Source organism: Acyrthosiphon pisum, chromosome A1 (genome assembly GCF_005508785.2).
Source record: "Acyrthosiphon pisum isolate AL4f chromosome A1, pea_aphid_22Mar2018_4r6ur, whole genome shotgun sequence".
Lineage (NCBI taxonomy): Eukaryota > Metazoa > Arthropoda > Insecta > Hemiptera > Aphididae > Acyrthosiphon > Acyrthosiphon pisum.
Genome location: NC_042494.1, coordinates 38,241,690 through 38,266,186, shown reverse-complemented (window position 1 = coordinate 38,266,186; position 24,497 = coordinate 38,241,690). Strand labels below are relative to the sequence as shown.

General features: G+C 28.5%; 1 protein-coding gene across 3 annotated transcripts in view; it reads left to right on the top strand.

Moving 5' to 3' along the window:
* Positions 1 to 24,093, top strand: part of LOC100169535 (lachesin) — a 215,572-nt gene extending 191,479 nt beyond the window's left edge. For 2 of the 3 annotated variants that reach the window (XM_029487011.1, XM_008181078.3), the window contains exons 5-9: positions 4,471 to 4,602; positions 15,489 to 15,779; positions 16,905 to 16,967; positions 21,230 to 21,349; positions 23,160 to 24,093. In XM_029487011.1, the coding sequence (XP_029342871.1) occupies positions 4,471 to 4,602; positions 15,489 to 15,779; positions 16,905 to 16,967; positions 21,230 to 21,349; positions 23,160 to 23,257 (704 nt within the window). In that variant the 3' untranslated portion in view covers positions 23,258 to 24,093. The remainder of the gene's footprint in view (positions 1 to 4,470; positions 4,603 to 15,488; positions 15,780 to 16,904; positions 16,968 to 21,229; positions 21,350 to 23,159) is intronic. The other variant, XM_029487012.1, reaches the window with a different exon arrangement.
* The last annotated feature ends 404 nt before the right edge of the window (positions 24,094 to 24,497 follow it).

Below are 24,497 nucleotides of genomic sequence, written 5' to 3'. Positions count from 1 at the left end.
TCATTCAATATTTGTAGTTTATAAAAATAATTAAAATACCAACAAATGAAATCGGTGTGAGATATTGAGTCTAAAATCAAATTAAGTCGCCTTAAATATATTTTTATTCTATTTGAAAAAAGTATATTATATTGATGAAACTTAACATAAATACGTGGGTTATTTTTGTATTGTTAATTCCGTTAGTATCAGCAAAAAATTACCTAACTAGTGTAGTAGGACCTATGAGAAAATAAAAACTAGTTTAAGTACATATTTTGACCATTATACTCACGATTTACCGTGTGAATACATTTTTACTATTTACTACATTAAATTGGTTTTATTTAAATTATTTAAAATCAATCAAACATATTTTTTTCAAAAAAATTATTTGTCTTGATTTTCTGTTATTTATTTTTTAAGTAATTAAAAGCTTTTCAACTTAAACATCTGAGAATTTGTATGTATTATACATATCCCAATATATAATTCCGATTAAACAAAACTCATATTTTATACCCACTTCATGCCATAAAAATGAGCATATATTATATTTTTAATTAAAACAAAATATCTATGACTCTCGAGTTATTTTTTCCACTTGACCATTGATAAATCGATGAGTCGGTAGTATGGAATAACTTATGTGTGTAGGTAGGTAAAGGAAAAAAAGTCGAAGAGCTATTATTTGGATTTATTTAAGGCACGACATACTTTGAGTATATTTAAAATTATTGTTTTAAATTTACTTTTATTGAAATTCAATAAAAATATAAATCAGTACCTATGTTACGTTAAGTACACACTTTCAATGCTCGATTTTATATTAATATATTTATCCCCACCTAACGTTTGTTTTTTAAAAGAAAAATTATTATTTTCTCAAAATATCAACACAAAGATTTTACAGATGAAAATATTTACTAACAATACAGCGTAGTTGAGCTCTAGGTTGGTTCTAGAATACGGTTCTATTGTAAGGAGTCTTTCTACGAGTAGACAATTTTAATTGTTAATAGAACGGTTTTATAGGTAGTTGTCGCAAACTATCTAGTACCTATACGTAAATGCATGATACATAATCGAAAAATATATTTTAATTTTTTCGACTAATTTTTATGGTATAGGTAAAGTTTGCCGTTGTGGAATATTTTCCTCCATTTGATAATATTACAAAGAATTGATAATACGAAATGATTATTTCCTTTTTTTAAGTTAATTTGGTCTTTGTGACAAGACTTATAACAAGTTTAGAATATCTTAGTTTGTTTTCAGAAGTAGATATAAGTAATATATTTTATTTTATATAAACTACAATATTAATATATTAACTTTAACTAAAATATCATACAGTGAAACTCGCTTAAGACGGTCTAGTTTAACACACTCCCGATTAAGGCGCTCTCCCGCATAAGACGCTTTCCCACATAAGATGCTTTCCCGCATAAGGCACTCGTTTCAGCTGGTCCCTTGAAGAACGTCTTAAGCTAGCATTATTGAATACACTTATTACTGTAAAACAATTTATTTTTACTAAAAAGTTTTTTGAAAGTACGATGGATCTTTAGGTAAGTTTTTTTCATGATGCTTTTCGATTTTAATTGTATTTATCAGATCTTGGACTTGGTCCATTTGATTTTCATCAATATAAAATATTAATTCTTGATTTCAAGCTAGAATTTGCGCCTTCACCTACGTACTTATTACGTGTGGGTCGAATGTGAAACAAACGTGATTAATATAATATACTATTATTATTTGATTTTTATGGAAATTCAAATTTTATAATTTTTTATTTAGTCTTGCATTTTATTTTATACTAGCTGATCCCGTGCTCTTCGTTTCCCGGCAACCAATAATTATTATTATAATAGCTTCAAAACCTATGGCAACCATTTATAAACAAAAATTTCCATATGAAATATCAAAATCCCTGTTTGAGCACCTCCCGGCGTTGGTCCTCTCCCTTTTTAAATTAGTCTATCCTCTACTCAGAGGTATAATCTATCTATGTATATAAAAATATAATACATAATAAAATTAAACTTAATAATGAGCGTCTATTGATTATTTTTCTAGTTCTAATTTATTACTGTATATATATTTTATTTTATGTAAATCTTACAATCTTACAAGTTCAACATTTAATTAATATTATGTTTATTAATTATTTATATATTTCAAATTTTTTTAAGTATCTAACAGATTATTTAGTTTATCCTCAATAATTTAGTTATTTCTGATTTGAAAGTTTGAAATATCGACGAAAAAATATTTTTAAATGATCTATTTTTTTTTAATTCTTCTTCGTATGCTTTTTCATAACATGGACAATTTACCGGCATAATTGTAATGATTTTTTCTTCTTCTTCCTCTTCTTCTTCTTCTTCTTCTTCTTCTTCGATTAAATGTTCAAGTGATTTTACATCGTAATTAGACGTAGAATGATCTGAGGGATTCCCTGAATTGAAAAACAATGAATGGTCATTGGAAGTATACCTTTCTGTGATAACGCCTACACCACTCATATATTGACGAATAATATGTCCACGGCCAAATTTATGATTTTCTTGTGGTTTATAACTGTTCAAATAATTAAAATTGTTTTCGTTATATTTAGTAGACGAATTGTTTTGAGTATCACTGTTAGTGTTTAACATTCTTTTTATAATTTGAAATACTTTGAATGTCTTGTAGAAACGTTTTACTTAATAAACTAATATTTATTTCAAACAATAAAAAATCACTTCGTTGTCACAGTATTTAAAAAAAAAAACAACCTTAATTCAAAAATAATTATGTAATAATAATATTACATATAACTTATAGATAATCATTAATCATACTATTTTTTATTTAAATGCTAATCTATTTTATTTATTTGAATATTAAAAAAATATTTCTCTCGATTGTCGTCGAGTACAATATAAAATAATATAAAATAATATATTATTACGCATATTTGCTCCAGCCATAATTATAAGTTAGATATTATCCAGTATATTTTAATTAATCAGGTCAAACCAACGTGGATACACCTATAGTGTTGTACAGGCAGTGGCTTATACAAGGGGGTTACGTAGTGGGGTTCAGATCCCCTCCCATTGGCTTTGAAGTGAACAATCTTCCATATTGTGTTTGATGTGAATTTTGAATCAATTCAAATTATATTCATTGTTCCTTATTTTTTAATTTTTTATTACCTAAGTAAAAAGTTTTGAAAGGGTGGTGGATTTTCCAATTTCGCCTTCCCATTTAGCTATGTCATTTTCTTTTTTTAATCCCCTCCCTTTCAGAAATCATGTCTACGCAACTGCGTACAGGTTGTGTTACAGTCATATTGTTATTAGGTCTTTGTTTGTTGGGTATTAAAAAAGTAGACTAAGAGTCAAAAGACCGCGTTCTAAATATTTGACCCTTTGAATAATCAAATGACGTTCTGGTTGGTCATCGATTAATTATTACGCATGCTAGAGGCTTGCTCCTATAAGTGATAAAAGTGATGCATAAGTCATCGGGCATTGTGTCCTTGATACATTTTAAATGTCAACAATGAAATTAAAATTTTTATGCACTTTGTATATGTTTCATTATGCACAATCAGTAACATGGCCAGTGAACATTGAAAATGCTTAATGTATTCTGCTAGCGTCTAATTGATTCACCTATTTTATTCAATATTTCAATATTTTTTGTTATTCCGAGTTCATGTTTTATGAAAAAATATAGAGCATTACAACTACATTTATTTAAGACTGCTTCATTAATTTTATTTAAAAAATATTAATAGATGTAAAAGATGTAAAAAAAATATGAAAATCTAATATTAAGTGTTCATTTCGGAGTTTATTTTTATCTTTTTTTTTATTGCAAACGATTAACATAATATATTACCAACCCTACATAAAATAGCTAAATTATCAACGTCATTTAATTTTTTTAAAGTAATATTTTATTACATCTATAACTCTAAGATATTTATACATTGTTATATATGTATTCATTATTTTAATACATTATTGATCATTACATTTGAATAAGTCAAGATTTGAATTTAAATAAACAAAGCAATTGGGATTGTTTTAACGGAGAATGTTTTGGTAGAACAACTGCAAAGCTTTAAGTATATGTCTAGAGATTTACCGATTTTAAAGTTGAACTAAGTTACATACGAATTTCTATACTTCCATGTTTGTCAGTGAATCTTAGCACTATAAATCAAAATATTTTACAAATACCTCTCATACACTGTGTCTAATTGACAATTCACGTGGTAGTGAGCAGTCGACTAAATAAGATTGTATTTAATAAAGTTGTTTATAATATATACCTAGGTATAATGAAAAAAAAAATTAAAACAACAATCATCGTTACCTATAGTATTTATTAATTTAAAATCGATATACCGATACCTACAACTGCTAACGTTATCGTTCAAGGTTCTATAATTTTTTTTCATCCGTTTGTTTGTCATACGTGTGTTTACAGCTGTGGAGAAGCTGTTCGGCGACACGTTAAACTTGACAAGAGTCAACAGAGCGGATATGGGCGCATATCTCTGTATCGCTAGCAACGGTGTGCCTCCGTCAGTTAGCAAGCGCATTATACTCGACGTCGAATGTAAGTATAGAACGATATCGCTTAACAATATAATAGTTTTAATTAAAACGTACAGTAAACGTTACACAACACCACCTAAATTGTTATGTACATATTATATAATAAATTATATATTATTATCATGTTACTCGTGTATATTTGCTGTACAATAGAATCCAAGAAACCCTGTGAACAATGCCACACGCTATTGTTATGATAATGCGTGTCGTCTGCTGTAATAAACTTATTGTACAGTCGATATCGTGTTTTAAATCGTTTTTCTTTTTGTAAGATGTACCTATACAGGATTTAGCTTTTTTTCTGATACGGCACTGTCCACGCGAATGATGAACTCGTCACCTACGCTGCAGAGGTTTTTGTTACATATTTTAGTTCATTTTGTTTTCAATAGGTAGTCTGGTAGTGTATGCATAATTTTATTTTAATTTATCATGTAACAAGACAGTCCGATACCCAAAGCATATTAAGGTGGAACGTTCATTCAATATTTACAAAAATATCTGACTTAGAATAAATAATAATAATAACAACCCCAGTTGATGAATAGTATAAAGATTTTTTTCTATAATTTAAGTTCTGCTCTTCATTAGTACGACGCATAAACGATAGGGAAGAGAGTTTAATATATAGGTAAGTAATTAAATGAGAAAGATAGAATAAAGATAAGGATATCCCGTATCTAGTGTGTAGAGTTAAAACTTCAAATAAGGATAGGATAAACAATGGAGTTGGATAAAGAACTTAGTAAAGAAATTAATATATTCACAATGTATCTCTAAAGTAATCATTAATTTAAAACTTGTAATATTTACCTGATAGGTACTAATGAGTAATGATGAAACAGTTAAGATTTTAAATCATAGACGGGTAGTCTAAAAAATTCTCTCATCACGCTCTATTAAAATAAAATAGGAATATAAGTATTTAATTAACTGTGTATATAAATTCATATTATTTGTTATACTAATAATAAGAACAACAATTTAGAGGATTATTGTTCAGAGGTCATTTTTACCTCTCTCGTTGAATAAATAATTATGAGAAATATAATTTATAACATTAAAAACAATTATTTCTGAAAATTGTAGACATTTCACCATATAATATTAATCGCAATTTACTGTCACTTTCAGTTTTACATTATCAACGAAAATTGTTAATTTCTTGAAATCATCCGTGTATTTTAGATTCTGAGTGGAGCGATGCATGTATTTGTTTTAAATGATGTGTTTTTTTTTAAATTCAATTTTTTTTTTCTATGTCTGTTTTCACCACTGTTTGGGGAAGTAAAACTGCTTCGTTTTTCTTCAACCGTATCTTGTTCGATGGGAAAGTGAATTTGGTTGGTGCATTCGGGAGGTCAAAATTTAAAATTCCAAATAGTTTTCCAAAGAGCTGGGAAAAAAAATATAAAAATTAAGGAAAAACGGGAATTTTTACGCAGAATCAGTTTTCGATTAAATCGATTTTGTTTTTTGGTGTAACTCTAAAACAAATGCCCATATATACATGCAATTTTCACTGGTAGTTTATATTAGCATTTTCTATGCACGATAACATTTTCAAAATATTTTGATTTATTGTAAACTGTTTACGGACATTTTCAGTCTCCAATTGTATTAGTTTTTTTTTATTTTCTATGAATTTCAATACAAATTTATTTGTTGAGTAAAAAAACTTGAAAATTTAATACAAGGCTCATAATATATTTTTACAATGACATTTGAAAAATATTAAAAAATTAAGTCATATACCTGTAATATGACTTAACTCAAACCATATATAATTATATGTATACATTAACATTTTTACAACTATAGTTATTTTTACAAATTACTAAATTATTTTTTGAAAAATAAAATAATTTTACTGTAAGTATCTATCTATATACTTTTTACATCATATAAAAAACATAGGTATAACAAATTTTATGTTATAAACATAATAATTGGTACAAAAAAACAAATCTATAGTTTATTTATTCATAATATACCATCAAACCGGTGGAAACCATAAAAAATATATATTAATATCTGTAAGCTGTAATCAATAGCAACCGTTTATATTATGCCAAAAAAAATATATAAATTTCCACTGTAAATCTCAAAAAGTCGAAACCCATGTTCGAGCACCTCTCTGGGTTGGACCTACCCAATTATGAATCCAAACCATCTAGAGACTCACTCAAATATACACATCACACATATAACTGCATCAAAATTGGCCCAGCCCTTTAGGAGAAGTTCAGTGAAGTGCAGACGTACAAGCAGGATAATTATATGTATAAAGATTGTAAATAGTAATTATTATTAAGTATCATTTTCCAAGATTAATATTTTTTAATAACTCGTGTATTAATAATACAATAAGTTACAATTTAACATTAAAAATTGTATTTGATAATACGAGGTTGAGATACGGATATATCATCAAGTATGTCAAGTATAAATAAATATAACAAACAATTAGCATACGATATTTTATGCGAACATAATAGTAAAAAGTGCCTATAGAGACTATATTACGGTTAATACAATTGTAATTTATTTAATAACAATGTATAACTGTTTTAATGTAATTTAAAGCGAATATGATAAAAAATAAAAATTCATCTCATGTCGTAGTCTGTTAAAAATTATACAATAAGATAGTTTTCGTTGCGGCAGTCGAATATTTGTCTTTGTCTTTGATGTTTAAAAAATAAAGTATTGTAGAATTGTATAGATAACTAAAAAAAATTAATTTATCTTTAGTAGGTATAAATTTTAATCTATGCGAAATGGGTACAATGTCAATAAATTATAATTGTATATTATATTTTGAGAAAATAGTGTAGATACGTGGCTTTGTATAAAACAGCCGAAATAAAAATCTTGGTGTGTTGAAAACATTCTGGAACGAGTGTAAATAAGAATTGTTTATATGTTTTATCAAATATAAACAGACGGCTGGGCTGGTAGGAAATGAGTTAAATAAATAGATATTTTTTTTCTCATCGACGTTTCATGACGAGAAAATATGAAATGACCTACCATCCGGTGGTCTTATGCTCTATCAATGGAATCTCTGACTCAGATATATAGGTATAGGTAGCGTTCGCCAGACATACAACGACAACGACGGTTTCTAAATGACGTTTTACTTAACGAACAACTGGATATAAACCCCATCGGAAACAACAGATATAAAATCCACTGGGTGAGAGTAGGGGCAAGAGAGTGTATCAAATACCTATTCCCGTGTGCATTGGTTTATTGGCTTTGCCGCAATCAGCCTTCCGTCTCTGCAGTTCTACGCACGAAACCACGAAATCAACTCTAGTATAATACGTTATTGAACAAATGCACTTAAAGATACCGAATTTATTGGTTTTACTCTAATATTTTTTTCTGTTTGAATCTGATATTCAACCAATACGTTGAATTTTATTTTTTTTTGTTATGATGTTTATTTGTTTAGACACGTATTGATCATCCGGATGATATTGCAACGAATTCGTACCAAGAAAATGTAGTTTATTTACACGTTTCGCGATAGGTTTGAAAAAAATTCAAATAGTCGTGATGATTATTATTAGAGACTTCAACGAGCACAATAGCTGTGGGTAAAACTGGCGTCGAAGACAAATCCGTTTAATTGCTTTCGATTTTAATCCCTCGCCCCCGATACCTCACTTTTCCACTCTAACTACGGGTCTCCGAAATATGTTGAATATGATTAATTATTCATCTATAAAAGGATTATGAACGTGTTTTATCTAAGGGCGTGATGCTCGCCCAACCCCGTTGAAAAGGTCACGGGATTATGAGTGAGGATACGCACATGGAAGTTGATGAGGAGGGAAGTGGGCTGGAAGTGCTTTTTGGGTGAAGCTAATTGCTGGTGGTTAGGCTAGAAAGGGGTTGAGTAGAAACTATAAAGTTCAATTACATTATCTCAGACCTAACCCTCCGTGGAAAGTTCATCCCATACTGCACTCAGAATGTCCGCTTCCGTTTTCTGGGACACACTTTCTTTATGGTTTTCACCCCGGTCCAGTCATCCAGAGAACACGTAACATGTGTTTCACGAATAGTTTACTCCCACTTACTCTTCTCCTGACAAGCACTACACCTATAAAATAAAACCATAGAGTCGTTTTACACACAATATGTACACTCACAATAGCACAATAGTTATGTATCGAATAAACTTACAAATAAGCACCGATTTATATTAAACGTTTGTGTAATTGAAGTGAGTTTGGACCCAAATCGTAACATATAATTTTTTCGTTTTTCAACCTGTAGATTTGGTTTTATCTAAAGCTCCAATTATCTGTTACAATCATTTCATCGTCTTTTATTTTAACTCTTTATATATGTTGACTTTCTCCCACTTTTTAATTTATCCGTTGACCTTGTTAGAATTAGGAAGTCATCTCACAGATATTTTCCCTTAAAATATGGCTTTTATTATTATAATATGCAACTCTTCAGGGTATCTCAGGGTAGGTCTCACTATTTTTAAAATCCATTTTTTATTCCTATATAAACGATTTCGTTGGGTGTTAAAAATAAATAATGGTTTAATAAATTAATGTAATGTATTTATACGAAATACTCATACGTAACAATAATTACAATCGCTACAGGAAATGTAATGTTCAAATATGTGCTATCGGTGACCACTGACCAGTGTGTACTGTTGTATTTTGTTTTGGTATAATATATAGTTTATAAATTGCATAATATAATTAACACTTTCAAAACTATTTATTATATACATAGTTGATTACATACCTACAGAATAGGTATAATTGAACAATGTTAAGGTATCATATCTTATAGATTTACTACATTAATAAAAATAATAAATGTGATAATAAAAATTCTACGCAGGGTGCAGACTATAGTAGAACTCATTATTAAAATATTTTTTTAGTATATAACTCTGGTACAAACATTTCTAGTCCCACATCTGCACATGTGTGAAGCTTCAAGCTTTAAATATTTAAAAAAGGTACCTGTGAATTCATAAATAAAAACATGCTCATTACATTTTAGAATATATTATAAATATTGTGCTTTAATATTAATCTGCGAGTTACTCTGATAGATACAATATATTGCTCTAAATAGATATCTTGATGCCTATCTTGCTGGCATTCCATAGTTGTATTTATTATAAAATTAGAAATCTACGCATGACTGTACGAGTCGAAATATTATAATGTTAAGTTGTAGTGTCATTATGTATATTTCGATATTTTAGTTTCTGAATAAAAGACACAAAAAAAAAAGATCACAAATAAACAAATACCCCTCGAGTTAGTGGTATTTTTTTTTCAGTTTGTCGTTTTTTTTTTCGTCACCCTTTCAACCCGTCTCAACTGTTTTGACAAAACTTTTGCATTGCCAACTCGAAACTAATAAACGGCAGGATTAGAGCCGGATTACACCCCCGGGAGCACTGAAGACATTGCTAGTAGAGTATAAAGTTTACAAACACAGTGGTGGCGGTGGTGGCACGGGACGGCGAGGAGTACACGGGCATGCCAGGAGTATTTAAGTAGTTAAAATTCAACACGAGTCCATCTTTCTCCGTCTGCACGCGAGTATATGGATCTATATAGTGGCGGGTGACGTGAAATTAAAGACGACCATCGTATTCCACGTAGATAATTTTGGCGAGTGCCCGTCCGCCAGAGAAGGATACTAAATATAATAATAATATATATACGTACGTAGGCCACTTGTTTCTCGTTCTTGATTTTATAATGTGCAGGAAGAAAAACCCAATTATTATGATGGTCTTTTCACTCGTTCTCGTAAACGTCACGTACACTCCTCTGCAGTGCACAACACGGGAGAGCAGGGAGCACAATATATTATGACTGAATAGACGTTTGGAGTTGTCAAGTTAATTTAATATTTAAAAAAAAAAGGATACCCGTTTCCGAAAAGAGACTTATGAGTTGTTTTAAAATTAATCTTCAAGTGTTGTCACAATCACACTTTACATAAATTTCGTTTCCCCGACCTTTAATGCCTTTTTGTTTCAGAAATGCAAATTAATGTCAAGTGCTTTCAATTCTTCTGTATAAGAAGACGCACAAAACGAATATTTATAATGACGTTTAAGTATAGCATATTAGCATTACCAATGTACTCCATACATCATAACGTCAACAATTTTAAGTATATTATTATAAAGTGTCAAAATATTTTTCAAATTGAATATTTGTTACTACCGATTTGTATTTTCTAAATCTGTATTAAAACTGTTTTCAATAAATATAATATACACATTACACTCGTGTCAGTAATAAAGCATAGTACGCTTCGAAATTATTGTAACTGACATTAAATTTTAGTGAACACTAATGAAACATGGTAAAATACACAAATGTTCATCGCGTTATCACTTATCATAGAAGTTCGATAAAATAACTATTAACTTCCATAAATAATTAAAAATAATTACATTTTTTTATTTTAGGCAAATAGGTGTATTATGACCGTTAGAGTGCACGCTATTTGTAAAGGAATTCAAGTATTTATCCAATAATACTTGATGCAATCAAAAAAAAAATAACTATTACATAGAGGTAGGTTATCATTCTCAAGAGGTGACAGTTAACGGAAGTTGTACTGTATATACTATGGACTTACATATGTCATATTTAATTCGTATTACGCATAATATGGTGGATATCGTATGTGATACATACGTGTGATCCGTTTGTAAAATTAATTTCTGTAATATAAATTATGATCCTCATAATTATGATTTGTTGGTATATTTTATAAATTTAAACATCAAAGTTGACTTTGCACATGGTTTTATTGATATATTAACATTATTAACATAATCAATTATAAACATTTAGGTATGCGGTTTAATTCACACGTTTGATTTATTTATACAATATAAAAAATTGATATATTTTTCATATAAATGTCAATCAAATTGTATAAATACAGATAATACTAAAACGTGTTTGAATTTTTATTTTATGGTAATATTTATTTTTATATTAATGGTGAAACTTTCGTTTTCCATACAAAGTTGGAATACCAAAATCTAGCACTATACGAACAGATTTTCAAAACAATTTTACAAATTACGTTAGCTATAACTTTTTTAATAAACTATCTAATGATAGACGTGTTCAAAGTGTTTCTCTGAATAATCCATAAAAATATATATAAAAAAAACTACAAAAAACTGTCATAACGTGATTTTTATGTAAACTAATTGTTTTTTTCATTATTTAAAAGAGTATAAAATGTGGATCCTGATGTTTTTGCGTTTGCCCATGTAGCCGATACTAGAAAACGCTACATCTCACCCTTATTACCTATTTTAAAAACAAAGATGCTTAATATTACATAATATACAATAGACTCTTTTGTAATGTGAAAGTACGCTTTTAAATGTACCTTTTAAAGGTACTTAATAGCAAAAATTATTACCTAAAATGTTTTGAACAATTAAGATGTAAAAGTGTATAACATGTACCTATAAGGGATTATATAAGGGAATACAAATTTAAAACTATCGCTAAAATAAAAAAATATATAAAAAAATAAAATAATAAATTTTATAATATTATAATTTATATTATTATATTTATTATAACTGTATAGACTTTGAAAATCTAAAGATGATGTAAATATAATCTTACAGATCAAAATAAACAGAATCCGTCATATCATATACCCGTTTCATTTTAAAATTACCTGAAAAAAATACTGTAAAATGCATGTTTAAAATATTGTCTAAGTAAATCAAGTATAATTTATAAAACTAAATAACGTAATTTAAAAGTAATAAGTAATAATCTAATATACCTCGATATGCTACATAAAATTTATATTGTAGATGTGCTTCAATTTATCGTTGGTTAACTTATTTTTCGTGGTTATAATATTGTAGTGATTAACATAAGCTAGGAAATCGGATGTATATGAACATTATATACCGTATACATTATACATAGGTATTACATATTATTATACCATATATTATACAAACAGTATGTGCATATTATATTGAGTAAGTAATATGCATGAAACCAAATTACTAATCATAATGTGGAATATTTATTGACATTAGACATACATTGTTTTTGAAAATAATTTACAAGTCCGTATGTTACATTACATTATATTAGAACAACGGAAATTTAAATTTAAAAATACTTTATCTAAACAAGTAATAGTTTAATAAAAGAATGAAACCGCTTACTTAATACTTCTATTGTTCTTTTGTCCATTTAATTTTTGTAATTTAACTTTCAGCCTCTATATGGAAATAAAAATAATTTATTATTTTCTTTTACCAAATTATGAAACCACTTAAATCCATATAAACCATTATATAGTCTTAAGGGTACTTATTTTTTTTGTTTTGTTTTTTTTTATATAAATTACCTGTGCTACGACTTATGTTTAATTGTATTGAAAAAGTACTTAAAAATACTTTAATTTTTAATTTTTATAGTACCTACACAATATTCATATTAAGATGGGAATAATAAAAAATACCAACATTTGCAACATTTATAAATATATTTTTGTACTAAAATTTATAAACCCAGCTATAATAAGTATAATATTATCATACACTTTAATTTGGATTTTAGGCTATGGCATATTTATATTAACTGATATTTTATTCCCTATCAAAACAATTATTTTATGAGTGGATTATTAATACTGCCATTACCTTTTTAGTAATTTTTCCTAATTGTGGTTTAGTTATCTTATATAAATATGAGAAGGGTATAAAAACTACAGTCCGTTATAAAACCAATAACAACTCTGTTGCATAGTTCAGATTATTAAAACAGTCATGCGATGGGCAACGATTCCCATAATCATCACCTTTAATAATCATGATATTGATTTCAATGTATGTTTAAAAATAAAACCAATCGAATTATTACATTTCGAACTATATCTTGTCATTCGCCAAGTTTTATTCATAGTATATTTTCAAATTGTAGTATGTTAGTAACAAAAATATCAAAACTATTCTAATATATTTAAATGTAAAAATCCTTAAAAAAAAAAAAAAAAAGGTACAACTTAATATATTAAATAATCTATTGGTACACCGCTGGCGTACACAATTTAAGTCTCGAGATAAGCAGTACACGTATTATAGCAGAGCTTAAGTAAACACTTTTATTTACACGGTTAATTAAACGCTATTGACAAAAATAAAAAAGCAAATCACACACACGGCAGTGTTTGTTTTCCTTCGCGGACAATCGAAACACGCGGAGCCGAGTGCATCACAATACACGCAAATAAATTTAACTTTCGGTCGTCGGTAACAGCCCGCAGAATGTTTACCCAACGGCTAACGTTATATTTGCAGGACGATTTTGACATAACATAATATTATAATGTCCTCCGAAATCAGTCACACGATTATTATTATTATTATTATTATTAATGGAGCCGATTAATATATTATTACCTATTATAATATTGGAAAATGGCGGTAGACCGAAAAGCCACCGACGACATCGGTGTAACACGCTAACACGACTGTTCGTAATTTCGCATATCATACCGTACGTGCATAACAATAACAATGAATTATAATATCTTATTATGTGTATTATTATATTGTAGACGGGCACGTATTATTGCACGGCAATATCGTTGTCGCCGTCGTCGTCGTCGTCATTAAGCACGAAACGTTTTCCGCGCTCGACGATAATCACATTATAATTTATAATATATTATTATATTTATTATACAATAACGTGATTGTGCTCGTAAGGCGAAACGCACGCACGAGACGTACCTGTATAATATTATTCTACGATGTGCCAAATTATGTGGTACAGCTAGTTCAGAATCACGTTAATATCCGGCTCATCCATAGTATACGGGGCAGGAATACTGTCGAATATTATCGAATTCATCAGATTACTGGAATTTTAATTTTTCACATCACCGTCGTCAATTCATTAGGTACAACAGATCAACACACACACACACTACACTGCATCTCTTATTTGACACGTCGTACCTAGGTAAGAAGTAGGTGACCTATCTATATGAAACAAGGGTTCGCGTTCTATGCATATATAGGTAGGTGGTACAAGTCTTAGTAATTGTATAGAAACGAAATTGTTTTGGAATGAGAAAGAAAGGAATATTTAGTATGCCCGATCAAATGTGAAGATGTGAAAAATGTGGTTCTTCAATCCTCAATTTTTAGTTGGTAAACCTTATAGCGTCTACAGCCGTATAACAATATATTATTAACGCTTGGCTTGGGAAGAGTTGAAATGCTCATACTTCTGATGGTATAATAAGATTTTGTTTAAATCGTTTATTGATTAAATTAATATTATGGCTATAAAGCGAAAAAATATTTGTAACCGAACGTTCATATTATAATTTCGTAGAATTACGTCATAGCCGACAATAGCATTTACACTTGTGCGTTATTTTAAAATAATATTTATATGCATTTTAGTTGTTAAATTTGCATTTTTCTTATAATATTACATTAATACATTTTGTCATTACACTATAACAGACACGAGTATTATGCTTATTTAATTGTAGTGTACCTATATTTAATTAATAAAACCATCATCAATGTGTTCGCACATCAAAGCTTCGATTAGCAACATTATTTCCAAATAAAGAATTCCGTTAGCTAAATCATATCCGTTTTCTTAATGCACTCGGCTATAGTAGTATTAAAAAATATAAATTAAAACGAATTACCAGCTATACGGTGTCGGATGAATATACCGCATGTGACCGGATTTCCGGGACCACTGCAATACTATGCTATTTGGTATCATATATTATTATAACAATGTCTTATAATAATACATAATATTTTATACTATTTATGTGTTATTATAGTCTCACCGATGATATGGGTACCGAATCAGTTGGTTGGAGCTCCATCCGGTACGGACGTGACGATCGATTGCCAGACGGAGGCGTATCCTAAGTCGATAAACTATTGGTCGTTTCGCGACTCGAAAACGATGCTGTTCGCCAACAAGAAGTACGTGACGTCGGACTCCGAAAAAAGGTACCACATCCACATGCGACTCACTATCAGGGACCTGACCCAATCGGATTTCGGAAATTACAAGTGCATATCCAAGAACTCGCTCGGCGAAACCGAGGGCTCCATCAGACTTTACGGTATTTAACTACCACGCACGTGTTATTAAAATATTATTATATAATATGAATAATTGTGCAGGGTAGATGATGATTAATTTTGTTTTTACTTTTAATAATGCCTAAATTTTTTTTTTTAACAGTTATATTGATTTAATTTAATGCAAATTTTACAATTTTATTATTATAAATATACAGTTGAAAAAATAATCATCCAACTCAAAAGGGCTGGGGATATCCGTACTTCGTCCCCTTCCTAAATACGCCACTGAACAATATATCATATTACGCTACGTATACAAGCTATAAGTAATACTTATTAAGTATATGTACCATTATTTTACTCGAGGTTACGATTCATGTATAGACGCTGTCCACCGAGTGTGGTAATTGTCCTAACCTAACGACCCCGTCACGGCAGTGGGCTTATTTTGTTTTATTTTATTATTCGTTTAATTTTTTCATTCTATATTTTTTTCTCCCCACAAACGTTAACTTCATTCCATTCTGGTTCCGGGGAACACTTCAAAGTCGAGAACGCCAATTATTCACGGTTCGTTTATATCCCATTTCCCGATGTTCCACTTTCCGACAAAGTGTATGAAACAACAATTTTCCCCTTACGTGGCAGACATCGATGTTACGTAAAAAGGCCGTGATTGATTAAAAAAAGAAAAAAGATACTAATAACGAAAAAAGCAGGAATGAAATGATTATAAATTCTTTCGACTTGTTTACAGACGATTCGTCGACAAACATAAACACAGAGAGAAAGTATCTACTACCCTTATTCAAAGTTAAACAAGACGACAACGTTAACTGAGAACAATCTTAAAGCAGTGGACATTTTTCTATCTGATTAGATGTTCGATACTGTATATAAAATAAAGTTTTACTGCCTCGGAGGTTCTAAATAAATTATACGTGTCTCCCCTCCAAACTGTGGTTTTTTACCCGAGTCTTTCAATTTACTCGTATAAATTCGGATCGATTGTGCAATAAATTACATAACCAGGGGACTTTGTCCATAGCAAAACGTGAAAATTCATTCTTGTGATGTCGTATAATGTTTTATACATTTTGCTCTTGTTTACTATTTTCCACCATTTATTCATTCGTGTTGTTTTTGCTTTTTTATCATTACAGAAATACCAAAACCTTCTTTAGCCCCAAAAAGTGCGTCCGAACTCAACCGGGCGAATAAAGAAGGTAAGTCCATGTCACCATGTCTGCTTATCAAGCAATCATATTATAACAGTAATATTTTACCGATTAACAATATTCATATTTGAATGAACAAATATGGTATATTATTGAAGATTAATTATCTTTTATCTGTAAATATATACCTACTAATATTTTAAATAATATTAAAATTCACAACTTTTGTTCATACCTACTTGAAACTTGGCCCCAAAACTTATATTTCTCTATTAGTTGTATTTAATTCATATTTTAAACTACTAAACAAAAGTATATTAAACAGTCTTATATTTTAATAATAGTCCTAATCATAACATTATTTTATTCAATACTATGAAAAGAAATATTACTATATATTATAAATGTCTTTAATTTATTTAGATTGTAAATAATTTAAACTCTATTTTATGAATGTCATAATATATAATTTAAAATTTAAAAATAATATTATTTATTCATCGTTATAACAAAAATTAAAATACATTTTTTATAAACAGTATAAACAATAGCTACAAACATTTTTATATTAGAAAATAATTATACCCATTTTTTTTTTTAAATACAATTTAATGCCAACCTGCGACCACTTATCCATACGCTACACAACACCTATGGAACTCAATACCCAATATGGTTACATACTTATATGACGTACTGTAATATAATATTGCTATATAACTAGTAAATATTATATTACTGTATTAAATTTTAAATTTTATTTCTTTACCAATACAATATTAGAATATATTAAATTATCAAATCCTTCAGATCATAATAAAAATATATTAGCTAAAATCATTTGCAACGATAAATAAAATAACTAATATAATTTTTATTGATTTATAATAAATTTGATAGGATGATTCTTAAGTATTTTATGTTACTTTCCATTATTTTCAGTTACTTTTAATTTCTATGAATTACGCATAATTACCTATATAATACGACTTATGAATGAATTATCGTGTGAATTATGTAAATCCAATGACCAACCATTATTATTTTTCAACATAAATTCTTATAAAAGTATCTTCTAATTTTTGTATGAAGTCCAAGATTTTTTATAAGCTAACCTTTTATATAGTTTTCTAAAAGCCCCAAAATTGACTCCATCTAATAATTCAGTTAGGCAGAACTTCTCCAACTAAAAATATATATTATTTTCAATCAATTAAATTTAAATACTATAAAACAACCATCAACCACTCAAGCCGGTGAAAAATATTATATTCAAATCTAGTAAGACATAGAAAAACTCTGTTAGTGCAAATCATTAATTGTTTTAGCATCTGAGAGGAGCGATTGTATTGGTTTTACAATGATGTGTTTTTAAAAAAAAAAAATTGTTGTATTTTATAAAACACATTTTATAGTAGAAAAAATTTTTTCATGTCTATTTTCAAGAACTGTTTCTGGTAGAAAATTGGATGTATATGATACTTTAGAGGAGAAGAGGGGTCAAAAGTAAAAATTAACCGTATTTTTTTATTTTAATAGAGGAAAATTTAAAAAAAAATTACGGAAATATTTTACACAACAGAAATGTTTGACAAAATCAATAGTTTTTTTCTATAAAGTTAATAAAAAAATTTACGATCGGTCAAAGTTTGACAATTTATTATAATATTCATCACATGTAACAAGCGTTCGAAGTTACGAACGCAAAAGTCACAAAATCACGATATTTTCAAATTAAATTATAGTTAAAAATTCATAAAATTTTCAATTTTAATCGTTAAAACTGGAAAATATATCCAATACAAAGTTCCTGATAAGTTTTTCTTACAGAAACTTAAAAATATTCACATTTAAGTTACAAATGTATATGAAATGGAATATTAAAATAACAATTATTTTATTTGCCCATTTTATTTGTATTTCTTAAAATATTATGCTTTGGAACTTAAATATTTTCATCGTTACATATACTTTTATTAACTATACACAAACACAATGCAATTTTAAAAATATTTAAATTATATTGAAGCTATTTATACCACGGACCTATTCATACCGTTCTACCGTGGTACGGCGTCATTGACTTTCAGGTTAATAACTGCCATTATGCGCCTATAGGTACCTATAGTAATATTATATTATGAAATATTATTATAATATAATATTATATGCAATTGGTATTTGACAAAAATTGCTCCAACCAATCATATTAAGTACTCGTAAGTGAAAAATAAATTAATAATAGTAGGTAGATATAGTATAAATCGTATATAATAAATATATAAAAAAATATGCTTAGAATTAATATTTGCTGACGGACCAACTCCGTTCAGAATCGTTTTTCGTTCACAATGATTTACTATTGAATTCAAATTTAACACATTCGTTACAACTTACAATGACTTACTCAATAACAAAGAATATTCGACACCTACTATACAGTTAATATACAGTACTATATTTTTAAATATTAATAAATAAATGTGTGTACATTATTTAACAAGTATATATATTACGTAATATACATTTTGTAAGTAATATTATATTTATATTTAAATGTAACACATTTTTACACAATATTATAAAAATACTTTAAATAGGGACTATAAATATTTTATTCAGGTCAATACGTTTATAACAAATTTAATTAATAAACTTTCTCTTTAAAAATTCATAATAAATTTAAAATTTAAAAGAATTCTTATTGAAAAAATAATAGTATACAATTTATAGTACCAACATTATTTAAAACTGTTAATTCAATAATTTTAAATTGTTGTTTATGGCATGTCTATATGTTCTATCTTTGATGAGATGTATCTATGCAACTTCTTGGGACAGAGTTTATGATAACGGCCCATTTCTTTGCATATCATAAATAATGATTGTATAATGCGTCCAGTACTACAACTCGTATGTTCTATATAAAACATTGTAATTGTATAAAAACCGTAAATAATACGAGAAAACGTTTATGATCCATAAAAATAGACTCATAAATAAGAATTTCATTATATAGTAATATAATAATATTACACATCAATGGTGTATTACAACTCTCGTATGTGGTGTACCTACCTAAATATGTAGTTTTTGAATATTAACACCCACAATAGTATGTGTATTGTGTATGATCATCGGCATGTGAGGTGCAAATCAAAACCAATGATTCCTGCGAATCGTAAGTGTGTATGAGGTATAATAGTGTATAACACACGTGACTGCTATTTACTGGAGGTGATATCCATGTTGGTCCGAGTTCAAAGAGTGTGTGCTAAACGAGAAACGATGAGCTGTAAATTCGGTTTAAAGTACTTCGTAACTTGTGATTAAGCTCCTCAAAAGAAAAAAAAATCATGTTAGCTACTACCGATTATCGTGTTTTAGTTCCATTATACCAATTTTCTTGGTGGAATTACGATTCTACATTTTCATTTATCGGCATATTTTTGAGTGGTCATATAATTCCCTCAAAGATAAATCCTGTATATAAATGACTTAGGTCACTTTATATACCTACTGAACACGGTACTCTTAAATCCACTGCTAAGACATCTTTGATATTCTAAAAAAATCAGAGTTTTTACGATTTAATAATAAATTATATTTTACATTTCTATTTAAGCTGTTAGATTTCTATTTCAAATTAAACGCGATGACGATGGCATGTTGTGCATGGTGTTGACTTTATCGTCCTTAATAGCCAAACACTTTTATAGTTTTATAATACTATAACTTATAGGGCACAATACACCAACATATACCTACATTTATAGTATAGCTCTACTTTGTTTCTACGATATTATGATATACTTTATAATAATTATATAAACTTACGTTCAATATCACAAACAAAACATACCTGTACCATTATTATTTCAGGTTATAAATTTTATAACGAGTTAAAAATACAATTAATTTTGTCAAAATTCAGTGCAATTTTTCGTAATATATTGCGTTTCAAACTTGCAAATAGAACATCCTCGACTGTTGGAATAAATTTATTAATAGAACGTTATGAAATTCGGTTTCCCTCCCCCCCCCCCTTTTCACACTGAAAGTTTTGAAAAAAAATGTATTTTACACTTAACAATTTATTACCTCACCCGAAAACATTAGTACAGTTAAGCCTATATATGGGCGAGAGACAAAGACGGTAAATGTAATGTAAAGATATAATATAGTGACAGTGATTTAAAAACAGTAAAATGGAGATAGTTGATGGCGAGAGTGAGCGAGCGCATAGCGTTACCTGTCTGTTTGTGGAATTCATTGTTAACCAATCGCGTTGTGTTATGGTTGGTTTGCAGTTTTGAAGCAACCGAAAGTGTCGGTGGTGCGAAACATGACTGGCCAGTCTGTCCGGGACAACCGGCAGCATCAGTCGCGTCCCGTCAGGCCCACCGTTCCTGGGAGACTCGAGGCCTCAGGTGGGCAATCGCGTACGCCTTTTTATAAAGCACATTTGTTTTCCTATTTATTTCATTTTTTTGCACACATTTATTATGCTAGTTGTTGTTTTTTTTTTTTTTTTTGTAACTCACTCGCAATTTATTTAACTTTTGAACACACGTTGATTACATTTTGTTTTGACAATATATATAATATATACACAGGTGTTACATATTATAATTTATTTGGCTTGTACACAGATGTTATTCTCGTTTGTTCCTCCTCGAACGCGATAGATACTCATCAATTATCCCTAATAAATTACAGAGTAAGCTGGACGATGGCGATATCAACTGAATTATTTTTTCTTAATATATGAAAGATCCACGCATCTATTATACTTTAATTACTAATATATAAGGTATAGGCAAATAGATTAATAAGCAAGCATTTCACTCATGAGTCATGACTCATAATTTTTAATTATCTGTGTATTAAACAATAATATTACCGTTGGTATTTGATACAAACAGGATAAATAACGATAAAACGAAAATAATAATTAATTAATAACACTGTTTGTTTAAAAAACAAATTACGTTAGAAACGCATTAAATCGAAATTAAATAAAACGATTTTGAAAAAGTGTGGGGTGAAAATGTATTTTCTCTTCCACCTTCGGTGTGGTTACAACGAAAAAATAAATAATAATAACGACATTAGAGAATTGTCTACGTGACTCGCTTTTATTTCCCTACATCGGTATGCTTGGAATAAAATTTCATTTTTAATACACACACCCTAGATAGATGATTAGATTCAAATATATAAATTCAAAAACGAAAAAATTGTGACAATTTCGATATATATATAATATTTTAAGCCGAATAAAATATACGTGTCTATAGGTAGGACGTAGGTTTATCGTATATGTACTACTTGCTTGTATACTCGCATTTTAATTTCATAAAAGAAAACAGTGTGTGCATGTCTGCAGAAGACGAGAATATTTTGTTACTGTAATATACGTGAATGTAGTATAATATATTATTTTTCATAAGTAAAATATTTCTAATCTGTAAAACACAATAAGAATTCGCTTGCGGATTTTTATGTGTAAATGTTATTAAAATCAGATGAGAATAAAAACGATGTATTCATTAGGTGAAAACTAAAACTATGGACTGCGATAAAAAAAAAAAAGGCAAACTTAATAATATAATAATATCTATTTAATTACTTTTCGTGTTAAATTTTTTAACATTTTAAAAACTTTTTGAGTACATCCTATATATTTTATAATAATATGTTAAGTTTTTGTATTGCTTTGTGAATACCATTAATAAACCATTGCACTGCAGGTTATGCTATGCGATTTTGAACATGACATCCATTGTACGCGTTTTGACTTGGTCTGTTGGTTTGAATCATATCCGCTTTGAGTTTGTTTTAATATAAAAGTCTCACCTACAGAGATTTATAAAATACTAAAGCAGTTTGAAAGTTGAAATCGTTTTTGTTTTAGTTTTATTTTAAATACATTATTGCGTGCCCTGTTGAAATTCTGTAAATCCATTTCGAAATGCCACTCGGCAGCATCATTAACGGGCCAGCATTTTTTTTTTTTATGTCACGCATTTTATTTTATTTTACTATTATTACTATTCTTTTTTCATATTTTTATATCACATATTTTATCCATCGCAAGCAATATCGTTGTACTGTCGACCACCGTAAATATTTGCTCATTGGTTTCACTAAACCCGATATGACTCGGGCCTTTAGAACCAACAAATCTTATTTCTACACCACTTATGTTGCTGTTACTTGTATGTTTTCGTTTTACAGGCAATTGGGGGCCTAGCAGATATAGCCGGTCTCAAATCGTAATAACCGTGTTTGGTGTAGTCACGTGTCTCACGTCATCGCATCACATACCATCATGAACGGCTCAACATCCTTATTATATATTATCATAACATTATACTATTCTACAATAATAGCTGAATTTTTGTTTTTGTTTTGTTGTATAAATTTTAATATATATTATTATAATAATTATGAATTGTAAGTTAAGTATGTTACGAATCTCAACAAATATTATTGTTGTGAATAATTAAATAATTAATTACAATAACGCTTGATATTATCGAAATGCTATAATAGATAATAATTTTAGGTACTGCTGCAATTTTACATTGAGAAGGTATAATTCTAGTTGCGATAGAAATTATTATATTTTAGAACTCATTGTTGAAGAATCAAATATCATCATAATATGTGTCAATCTAATAAAAAATGTTATATATATATTTGAAATACCTAGTATTTTAAAAACTTGTCAATCTAACTTGCACTTTATTCGCGTAGTGCCGTGTGTTTATACTAATTTTGTTCCATTGAATATATTTTTTTTCAAAAAAAAAACATCATAAAAGAACATTTAATTCCCCTAAATATAGAGTATTATAGGTAGATTATATCACTTAAAAAAAATAGAATGCTATAATAAACTCTAATTTTGCTTTGAAATACAACCATGCTTGCTGGTTGTACTAATTGCATGAAACGTACAAATAAATCTTAATATTTCTTATGATTTGGAGGGTAAAAATGATAATGTTTGTTGGATCACCCCATGAAAACGTTTGGACATTTTGAGTGGCGAAAGAACTATGTGTATAAATAGAATATTTATTAACTATATGTATAAATAATATCTCGAGTGGAAAAAAGGTCCTATCGCCGTTTTGGATGACCTGTACAATAGATTCAATAGAAGGAAAAAAACACGCATAGGTAAGTTCGTGCGCGCTTTTAAATTATTCGTATGTTGTACTACTGCTCTTATGACGTTGAATATGTAAACGACGTAATTTTCGAATCCTTTGGAAAACTTGAGTTTAATAAAGAGATTGGGCACGACAAAATGTGCAGGTTATCATATGTGTGTTTACATAATATGGTATATTTGACCAATTTCTAATGATCTACATTATATTATTTATATTATTATAACCTTTGTTGAACTATTCAAATATCGCTAAAATCAGTTAAAAGTAATACACTATATAAGTATTATATACTAATATGGTTCTTCAAACCATCTTATATAATATTAGTATTAATTTATACCTCGCTACACATATTAAAGTTTTCTCGGTTTAATGATTTTTTTTTTTATGT